General features: G+C 38.1%; 1 protein-coding gene across 1 annotated transcript; it reads left to right on the top strand.

Moving 5' to 3' along the window:
• The first annotated feature begins 129 nt into the window (after window positions 1-129).
• LOC131525257 (zona pellucida sperm-binding protein 1-like) lies at window positions 130-8,762 on the top strand. Its single transcript, XM_058752644.1, has 11 exons — window positions 130-486; window positions 581-699; window positions 1,874-2,102; window positions 2,314-2,436; window positions 3,228-3,400; window positions 3,481-3,578; window positions 4,476-4,630; window positions 7,252-7,429; window positions 7,711-7,849; window positions 7,926-8,000; window positions 8,115-8,762. Exons 1-11 carry the CDS (start codon window positions 180-182, stop codon window positions 8,121-8,123), a joined length of 1,605 nt encoding a protein of 534 aa, XP_058608627.1. The 5' UTR covers window positions 130-179; the 3' UTR covers window positions 8,124-8,762.
• The last annotated feature ends 1,412 nt before the right edge of the window (window positions 8,763-10,174 follow it).

Below are 10,174 nucleotides of genomic sequence, written 5' to 3'. Positions count from 1 at the left end.
TTCTTCTTCTTCTTCATACAGGTGACTGTGGACAGTTCTCATAGTTTTTTCAAAGGCTCTGGCTTTTTGTCACGTGACCTAATTAATGTTCATCGTGAGGTAATCATGGCCAAACTGCTGGAGACAGGTGTTATGAATGAAGTTCCCTCAGACACTTTAATGATCCGGTTCCTGCAGCGATGCTGTTTATTCTCGATCCGTGCTCTGCTGAGTTTTATGCACACATGGCTCTGCAGGGCGTGAACACATTAGTTCTGGTTTTGTGTTGCATTGAGTTTGTTCTGTCACAGAGTTCAAAGCCGGTCTCTACTTTAGACCCTTTCTCAGTCATAGATGATGATTATTCTGATGGTGAAGCTGATCACTCAGAAGTGGCTACTCGAGACAGTGGACCGCTGATGAACTCAAAGCTGGCAGTTTATTGTAACAATGATACCATGAAAGTGATTTTGCCAGCTGGCTCTCTCCGTCAGGTTAAGATTTTGGGTAAGTGCTAGTATGTTCAACAGTTTGTTTTCATGCATGCATGTTTAACTATCATTTCAATTCCTGACATCAAAATACGTGTAATTATTTCCAGGTGCTAAAGTAATTGAATCTGTGCTTGGGGCCCCAGGGGCCTGTGGATACTCTCTGACTCAGGACCACGGAGATAATGTTTTGGTTGTTGACTACTCGGGCTGTCATGTCACCTTGGAGGTATTAATGAAGTTATGGAGACTTTTCAAGTCAAGTCACTTTTATTTATATAGCGCTTTTAACAACACAGATCGTGTCAGAGCAGCTTTACAGTATTAAATAGGAAAATAGTGTTCAATAATCAGTGTTGGGGGGTAACTACAGGTAATGGAATTACATAATTTACTTTTTTTTTTTTTAATTGTAACCGTAATTAATTACAGTTACTGAGAAAAAATGTTAAGGATTACAAAGGGGGTTACATCTGAATTTTATTTATATACACATAGAGATTTAAATGATTCAATTGCAGTGACTGCTTTTAAATGTGAGACACCAACTGAGTTTAGGACACATGCTTACTCTAACCGTTTTATTTCCTATTTGGATTAATGTATTTGCTTTATTTTTTTAAGATTAACTTGTTTTTTCCAGGGTATTGTTAGATGCCAGTGTCATAGCTATGCAAAGATTTGATTAAAAAAATGGTGTCATAGTTATTAAACTATTTGTTATGGTTTTAAATCTTTATTTAACCTCACAATGATCCCAAAGTAAGGTTCACCCTGCCTGGTTTACGTGTTTTAAAAATTAAAAACATTAGAAATGTAGAAACATAATCAGTTACATTTAATAAAGTAATTGTACAGTTATTAACTTTTAAATGGGGTTACTTGTAGTCTGTGACCTGTTACATTTCCAAAGTAATCTTCCCAACGCTGGCAATAATGCAAAAGGACAACAATAAACACTCAATTTCAGTTAAAGTCAGTTCATCATTTGTTCAGCGTCCAGCTCAGTTCAATAGTTTCTATGAAATCAAGTTGACGATATCGATTTCTGCTCCTAAATTTAACATCAGGTCAGTTATTAAAGCAACAGTCCTTTACTCCCCTTCATGTCTTTTCAAACCTGTCCAAAAAGTCTATGACGCAAGTCAAATGTTGTTTGGATTCAACTGACCATCAAAAGGGAAGATATACTTATAGGTTTAGAATGGATTAAGGATGAGTTAATTATGGTCCTGTTGCAGAATAGATCGGTGCATGCCAAAGAAAAATGTTTGTTTCGTCAAAATGCAATGAGACTTTTTTTCATTTGATTTCCCAAGCCTGCTTATTTTAACCTCTCTCCTTCAAGCATTTGTCCAAATAAAAAGAGGTGCACAGCTTTTTTTATGATTTTGTCTTTTTAGGATGGCCATTACACTCTGAGAGTCCTCTATCCAGATGAAGAGGGACAGTTGGATATCGCTAGAGTGTCTTGTGATGCAAACCAGCGTCTCACTGCTTCCCTAAAACAGCTGAGTGTGCAGTCAGATCAGGTGCCAGTTTGTGAAAAACTCCCCCCGACACAGCCGTCCCAGGCATCGCCTCCCCTGCCGGCTCCGGGCCCTCTGCTGTTCGACGACAGCACACCGGGAGGTGAACATCAAACGCACTCACTGCTGCTCTAAAACTGCTTTTTCAACCCGATTGGTGAACGTGAATCATATGAAAATGTATGGTTTTTAGGGAGCAGATTGTACACAGATTGAAATGAGACCCTATGAGTTCAGACAAATTAGCCAAAATAAGCTACAAAATTGCCGTGATGTGTTGGTCTTTCTCAAAGTAAGCGGTGATTTCTTTTAAGGCTGCGGCATCTCTGCCGATCAGAGAGTGTTGTGTGGTGCCTCGGTTATAACTGAAGACAGGTGCGTGGCTAAAGGATGCTGTTTTGATGAGATGACCTCAGTCTGCTATTATCCCATGGATGGTATGTCCTCATCTACTTCTGAAACTGCATATTCAAGAAACTTATTTCAATTAAGGCAAGTCAGTTCACAGTGTTATCATAAGTACCTCAAATCCTGTAGTTTTTAGGTCGGTGCACTTAATGCACATGTTCTTGGGGCTGTAGAATACTTGAATAAAGTACAAATCCCCCCAAAATTCTCTCAAGTACTTGTACTTTTAATTGATTACATTTGAGGAAAAAACATCACTTTTTATTTTCAAATTGAGAAATACTTGTTACTGTTTTGCATTTTTATTTTCTTGCATGCATTAAATGGGTAAACAGAATCTCAAACGTATGCATTTGTTTTGTGCGAACCACTGAGCTTTTTCAGGCAACAAGCACATTTCAGCTTCTGTTATAACTTTCATGACGTAAATATCTGTCTTCAAAAGTTTGCCGTCAAGTCTGAGAAAGCATATCGAAGTAACCGTGTACATTTTCTTGGGTGTGATGTGGTTTACTGTAGTGCTGTCAAATGATTAATCGCAATGTTTTTGTTTCCATAATGTTTGTGTACTGTGTATTTATGCGTGGATTCAAAAAATTGTTTGTGTATTTAAGTGAATAATAATAATAATAATAATAATAATGTAAATATTTTCAAAATATAGGTGTGACATTTTTATATACATAAATACACAGTACTCGCACATTATGTAAACTTATTTTGGATTTAATCATTTGACGGCACTAGTTTACTGCGTAACTTAGATTTTTGTCTTGTTTTCAAATTTCATTTAATTTGGCTCAACCCTCTTTTTTCCCAGAATGCACTGCTGATAAGAACTTTGTCTTTGTTGTTTATAATGATTTCACAAACGTCTCTGTGAACCCCATGAGACTGATTGTTGCTGGAAAGCCTAGTTGCAAGCCTGTTATCTCCAACAAAGACTTCGCCGTCTTCAAATTTTCTGTCACTGAGTGTGGAACACGTTCTTTCGTGAGTATTTTGGGAGTCCGCTTGTACTGTACACTGACTCGGTTCATTGAAATAAGAGGACAGCTGCTGTAATTCTGCAGGTTATTGGCGAGACGATAATTTACCTGGCTGAGGTACAGACCACCATCAGAGTTCGCAACCTGAAGTACGGTGTGATCTCCAGGGATAATCCAATCAGGTTTTTAAGTGTTCTTTGAAAATGATCTAGCCTGTCCTTTTGCCTGTGTCTTCAATGCATGTTTCTGGTCTTGTTTTGTTTTTGAAATCCGTACATGGTTTCAAGTCTAAGCTGTAGTTTAAAAAAAATAAACTTGACCTAACTCAAAAATAAAGCAACCTATCGCACTCAAGTTAAGTTAACTCAAGCAACCAACAACTTAAAAAAAAAAAAAAAAAATTTCATCTAATGAATAAAACCAGTCTATTGAATTTTTAAAAGATTCAACTAAAGATTTAGCAATGCTAATCCTCTTTCTTTTAATTTAATTTTTATTTTCAAAGTGCGCTGTATAAAATGGGTAGTATCTGCCTCTTGTCACTACAGCAGCATAATATGCTGCTGTAGTGACAAATGTATTAAGTGAGGATCAAAAAATGTTAAATCAGTAAAAATATGAACTCCTGATCCACATGACAGCTAACTGACAGTGACAGCAGCAGCATAAATAAACCCAGTAAAATGTAAAACAATGATATTTTAATAAATAACAATGTTTTCGAGCTGCAATGCATGCTGGGAACTTGTACAATATCCTTGTGTAAAATTGCTTGTTCAGATGGCTCAATTTGGAAAGTTGGGAGAACATCTGGATGTGTTGTGAACAAATACTTGAGTATCTAAGTAAGGTAAACAACTTTTGCTAGCGACACGTTTAGTATTTTTGTTCGGTTCACATAAATTAAACTGACATCTCCTACTAAAAATTATATGTTCAGACTACTTTACATTTGTTAGTTGAACTTTCCAAAAGTTGGCTTTATTTAATTTATTACAGTGTTCATAATCTTACAGGCTGCTGTTGTATGCTGATATGTCTTATATTTCCTCCTTTGTCTTTTATGTTGTGCTCCTGAGACTGATGGTTGAGTGCCGCTACCGGAGGGTTGCAGCCTCTCCCATGTTTGGCGGACCCGTGCTTGCGAGTGCAGGATACATGGTTATGAGTCCCAGTCTGCCTCCATTCCTGCTGTCTGAAGGACGGTTTGGAGTTCAGCTTTTAATTTCTATGGGTGAACTTCAATAGCCGTGTCAAGCTGGGCCCGTATTCACAAAACATTTTCTTATCACTAAGAGTTCTCCTAAACGGCAGTAAAAGTTTAGCAGAGTTTTCTCTTAACCTGTTCACAGAGCTGCTGAGACAAGCTTTTACTAAGGAATAGAGAGAAGTCATGAACTAAGAGAAAGGGGGTGGGGCTGACCTCGTTGCTATGGATGATGTCAGCATGCTTAACTATGCACACAGTGATTGGCTGATAGTCTCTGTCAGAGATTTATTCATGGAAATATTGTAGAGCATGATATCATATCAAAAATGTTAATTGCCACATTCAAATAAAAATTTTTAAATGCAGGCTAAGTGTCACTAATTAAACAAGTATATGTTCAGCTAATTGTCAGCCTCTTACCTGTACACTTCTCAAAAACAATTAGTGGATATGCCTATAAACAGCCTTTTAATTAACGGAGTAGAATAATCATGGCTGATAGTAAGACATGCAAATGTGAAAGAAAACCAAACTGGATGCAACAGCGGTTACTTCTTGCCCAACTGCTTGGACAAAACAAGGATATAATCAAAGGAAAATTTGGAGCTGGGGTAACCTCCAAAACCAAAGTTGATACCCTTTTAAAAGCTCATTATTTTCAAACATTTCTGTTCCGAGGCAGATTGCCAACAACAGCTATTTTAGTATAGTTTGGTCTTAGTGACTTGGGACTCCTCTTCACTGCTCCAAACGTTTCACAGATTTAGGAGCTACACTTTTTTTTTTAAAAACAGTTGAGAACTTAAATCTGCAGAAGCTGGTTGCCTTAAACTTGAGTTCTCAACTTTTTGTTGCATAAACTGAATACAAGAAGTTGAGAACTCAAAAATCTGCTAAAACTGGTTGCCTTAAAGCTTTCAAAATTTATTTTTTTTTAAACGGTGTACAGGTGCTGGTCATATAATTAGAATATCATCAAAAAGTTGATTTATTTCACTTTTAATTTTGATGATTAGAGCTTACAGCTCATGAAAGTCAAAAATCAGTATCTCAAAATATTAGAATATTACTCCAGACCAATACAAAGAAAGGATTTTTAGAAATCTTGGGCAACTGAAAAGTATGAAAATGAAAAGTATGAGCATGTACAGCACTCAATACTTAGTTGGGGCTCCTTTTGCCTGAATTACTGCAGCAATGCGGCGTGGCATGGAGTCGATCAGTCTGTGGCACTGCTCAGGTGTTATGAGAGCCCAGGTTGCTCTGATAGTGGCCTTCAGCTCATCTGCATTGTTGGGTCTGGTGTCTCTCATCTTCCTCTTGACAATACGATCAGGTCAGGCGAGTTTGCTGGCCAATCAAGCACAGTAACACTATGGTCATTGAACCAGCTTTTGGTACCTTTGGCAGTGTGGGCAGGTGCCAAGTCCTGCTGGAAAATGAAATCAGCATCTCCATAAAGCTTGTCAACAGAAGGAAGCATGAAGTGCTCTAACATTTCCTGGTAAATGGCTGCGTTGACTGTGGACATCAGAAAACACAGTGGACCAACACCAGCAGATGACATGGCAGCCCAAATCATCACTGACTGTGGCAACTTCACACTGGACTTCAAACAACATGGATTCTGTGCCTCTCCACTCTTCATTAGAAAAATCAAGGTCCCAGAGTCTCGAGGAAATGTAAAATTTACTTTCATCTGAAAAGAGGACTTTGGACCACTGAGCAACAGTCCAGTTCTTTTTCTCCACAGCCCAGGTAAGATGCTTCTGACGTTGTCTCTGGTTCAGAAGTGGCTTGGTAGCCCTTTTCCTGAAGACGTCTGAGCGTGGTGACTCATGATGCACTGACTCCAGCTTCAGTCCACTCCTTGTGAAGCTCTCACAAGTGTTTGAATCGGCTTTGCTTGACTGTATTCTCAAGCTTGCAGTCATCCCTGTTGCTTGTGCACCTTTTCCTACCCAAATTCTTCCTTCCAGTCAACTTTGCATTTAATATGCTTTGATACAGCACTCTGTAAACAGCCACACCTTTCAGTAATGACCTTCTGTGACTTACCCTCTTTGTGGAGGGTGTCAGTGTTCGTCTTCTGGATCATTGAAACCACAATAATGGGGAAGACTGCTGACTTGGCAAAGAACAAGAGATACCCAGAATTTATACTGTAGGGATGGTCATTTATTCAAACTCAAATGTAAATATTCTAATATTTTGAGATACTGATTTTTGACTTTCATGAGCTGGAAGCTCTAATCATCAAAATTAAAAGAAATAAACATTTGAAATATATCAGTCTGTGTGTAATGAATGAATATAATATACAAGTTTCACTTTTTGAATGGAATTAGTGAAATAAATCAACTTTTTGATGATATTCTAATTATATGACCAGCACCTGTAGTTTTATTGCTAAAACGCTTTGTGAAGTACTCTTAGAGTAAAAATTTAGGAGTCCTAGATTTAGGACTGACACCCATTATTTAAGATTTTCTTCTAAATAGAATTATGAACTACTTTTAGCCTTAAGATATTTTGTGAATACGGGCCCAGGTCTCTCTGGTTAATCAGAGTAATGATATAATATGCCATACTGTCATAACCATCACTATTTGAGATGCTTAATTGACCCCTTTTTGTTTTTGCAGATGAAACTTTCACCGAGTTTTACCCACGGTGTCATCAGCCCCTAAATGTTCTTTTGGGGAAGCCTGTGTATCTGGAGTTGCGTCTGAAGTCTCCAAAACCTGCAGCGACTCTCATAGTTCACTACTGTGTGGCCTATCCACGCTCCGCTAAGAGCGCCCTGATTCTGCTGTTTGATGGGTAAGAGACGTGGCATATTTGATTTGTATGCATTTTTTTTATATTTTAAGCTCATTAACATTTCAGTTTCCATGGTTACCTGTTGTACTTCAAAGCCTTTACTTTCAGTTCAGTTAATTCATAAAGTTGATATGCCACCTTTATTTATATAGTGCTTTAAAGCTGCTTTGACTGATCTGTATTGTGTATATAGTATTAAACCGGAAAGTTAGTTAGAAGTTTTGTTCTTCTCGGACGTCTTTTTATTCGGCACTGATTCTTGTATTGCACTTATTCTGCAGATGCCCTAATCCTCTAGACTCTGGCACCACCTCCATCCTTTATATGAAACATCTTCCTCAGAATCGGCACCAGCGGCGCTTTGAGATCAAAGCCTTTCAGTTCATGGATTTGTCCACCAGAAAATACCTGAATGAGGAGGTAACTACACACACATGATCAGAAGCATGATTTGGAAAGACAAGCCGGTGGTTCACGTGTTTCTCCCTGCGAACAGATTTACTTCATGTGCTCTACTGAAGTGTGCTTGCCCTCTGGCTCACCTTGCACAGAGACCTGCTTCGATGGAAAGGTGTGTGTGTGTGTGTGCTCAGAATTTGTGTATATTAATTCACTCAGATGTTCATGATCTAGTGACTTATCTCTATTGTCTGCCAGCTGATGTGATTTGTCCATTTTCTTGTAGTCTCCCTGAACAAGGCCCAGGTGAACCACTGGCAATGGGAATGTGTGAATCCTCCTGTTGGTGTCGTCTAACTTTTGAATAAAATTTTATCTCTATATTTGCACAATGTTCATTCTGACAAGCACTTAAGACTAAAGCATCTAACTGTCCAGGGATGCAGATTTATCAGGGGCGAAGAAGCTTTAAACTTCCCAGAGCGGTCCTGGCACATGCTCTCAGGGAATACAACTGTTTAATATCACTTTCAAACTATCAAGTATTGGAGGGGAAAAATAGCTTTATTAATACTTGACATGACTACCTTCTCATAATCTTAACCTCATTCTTCCACGCACACAGTTATTAGTCATGAGCAGTTTCTGAGGTTAGTTTAACTTAAACACCTCTGATTGGATATTGTGTTGTGACTACAATGCTGCAGTAACATGTAAATAGACAACTTTGTGTTCCAAGCTCTGTTAAAAATGTCAGTGTTATTTGAACCCATAAATCTGTCAGATGGCACTGTCGGTCAATTTACGCTAGTCTCCCGAGACCCGAAACACCTCTTTACCTTTCCAGACCAATATGAGTGCGGAACAGGTGACTATACATTTGCATTTTAGTATGACGATATATTGTTATACCCCTGCATTGTTTTGAATGTTGAACGATTGTATCAATATGTATATTCTATATCCCACGATCCAACAGAGGATAAGAGGTACGGAGAATGGATCAGTAACACACAATGCATATATTTGTCCATACCTCTCAAATTGAGTTTTGTATTTGCAAATCACTTTGCATTTGTTTGAAAGTCGAATTTTTCTTTGCATTTTCTCTGCAAAGCAGATTGTGTTTATTTGCAAAACACTGAGGAATATTGGCACAAAATTCGCTCCATAAACAAATCCAAAGTAGTCTAAAATTACTGTGCGTTCTCGTGTTCCTCGAAAAGGGCAGCTGTATCGATCCTCGAAACCACGATCCGCAATGCAGTGATTGGCTGGCGGCAAAACATCAACGTAACGACATCATATCATTAAAAAAGACACCCGGGGTCTGTTTCATAAAACAAGTTTACCAAATAAACCAGGCTTATGGAAACCCGTTTCCGCCACTGAATAGAAAATAAAACAAGGTAATTGCGACTTTCTATCTCACAACTCTGACTTTCTCGCACCATAGGAAACCACTCTCAGTGCAAATTGAACAAAGCACTGCCTTACACGATTAAAATGAACTAGATGAATGTTGCGTCCGAATATGATTTTTGAACAAACATAAAAATAATATTCTCCAATTCTGTGTGTTGCGCTCGCGGTTGGACAGTACCGTTCTGGTATTCTCTCCTGTATTTAATATTGTAAGATATCGACCAAGCAAGACATCTCCGATGAAAATTGTAAATAAATAATTGACTATAAGGATTCATTATTAGTTATTTTAAGTATTTTTATTTAATTTATGAAGTGCCATCTGAAATTTTCTTCTAAAATTAACATTTTTCTCAGGCTCCGGTTCAGTTATTTCACTTTAGTGACAATGAAAAGAACCTGTACCTGAGAAAAAAAGCATATGGATATATTTGCATGACTTTCTAACATTTACAGGTGAAAGATATACCTGTGACGTGTCAGTTATGCACTGAGGAAAACACAATGTCCCAAATGCATTAAACAGCACAAATATTTGCTGTTTGCCATGAATAAGGCATTTATATAGCGATTTATTGTGTATTGCTACACCCAAAGCGCTTTACACTCATGAGGGGGTCTCTGCCATGGTGGATCGATTTGATCCATGATAGACATTAAGGGCTGCTTTTGAATAAACTGCTTTATCCTGACTCATTAAACCTGCATCGAAATAGTGAGATTGCGTGAACTTGAATTGTCGTTTATGAAACCGCTTTAGTCCCGATTGATTTGTTAGGTCAAGTCAGGTTTTGGACTTTAGCGGGGATGCTTTTCTTAGCGTCTTTTATGAAACAGCCCCCAGATGAGAAACTTGACAAACTTCTGGACTGTTATAAGGAAACAGCCCAAACTACATAAATGTCATAATTGGGAATCGTA

Source organism: Onychostoma macrolepis, chromosome 19, assembly GCF_012432095.1.
Source record: "Onychostoma macrolepis isolate SWU-2019 chromosome 19, ASM1243209v1, whole genome shotgun sequence".
Classification (NCBI taxonomy): Eukaryota; Metazoa; Chordata; class Actinopteri; order Cypriniformes; family Cyprinidae; genus Onychostoma; species Onychostoma macrolepis.
The sequence above is the reverse complement of the archived record's forward strand: the minus strand, read 5'-3'. Positions and strand labels throughout refer to the sequence as shown.

Coding starts and splice junctions, on each gene's coding strand:
- LOC131525257 (XM_058752644.1), top strand. CDS start 180: ATGCTGTTTATTCTCGATCCGTGCTCTGCTGAGTTTTATGCACACATG. Junction 487..580: donor CCGTCAGGTTAAGATTTTGG/GTAAGTGCTAGT, acceptor AATTATTTCCAG/GTGCTAAAGTAATTGAATCT. Junction 7,430..7,710: donor CTGATTCTGCTGTTTGATGG/GTAAGAGACGTG, acceptor CTTATTCTGCAG/ATGCCCTAATCCTCTAGACT.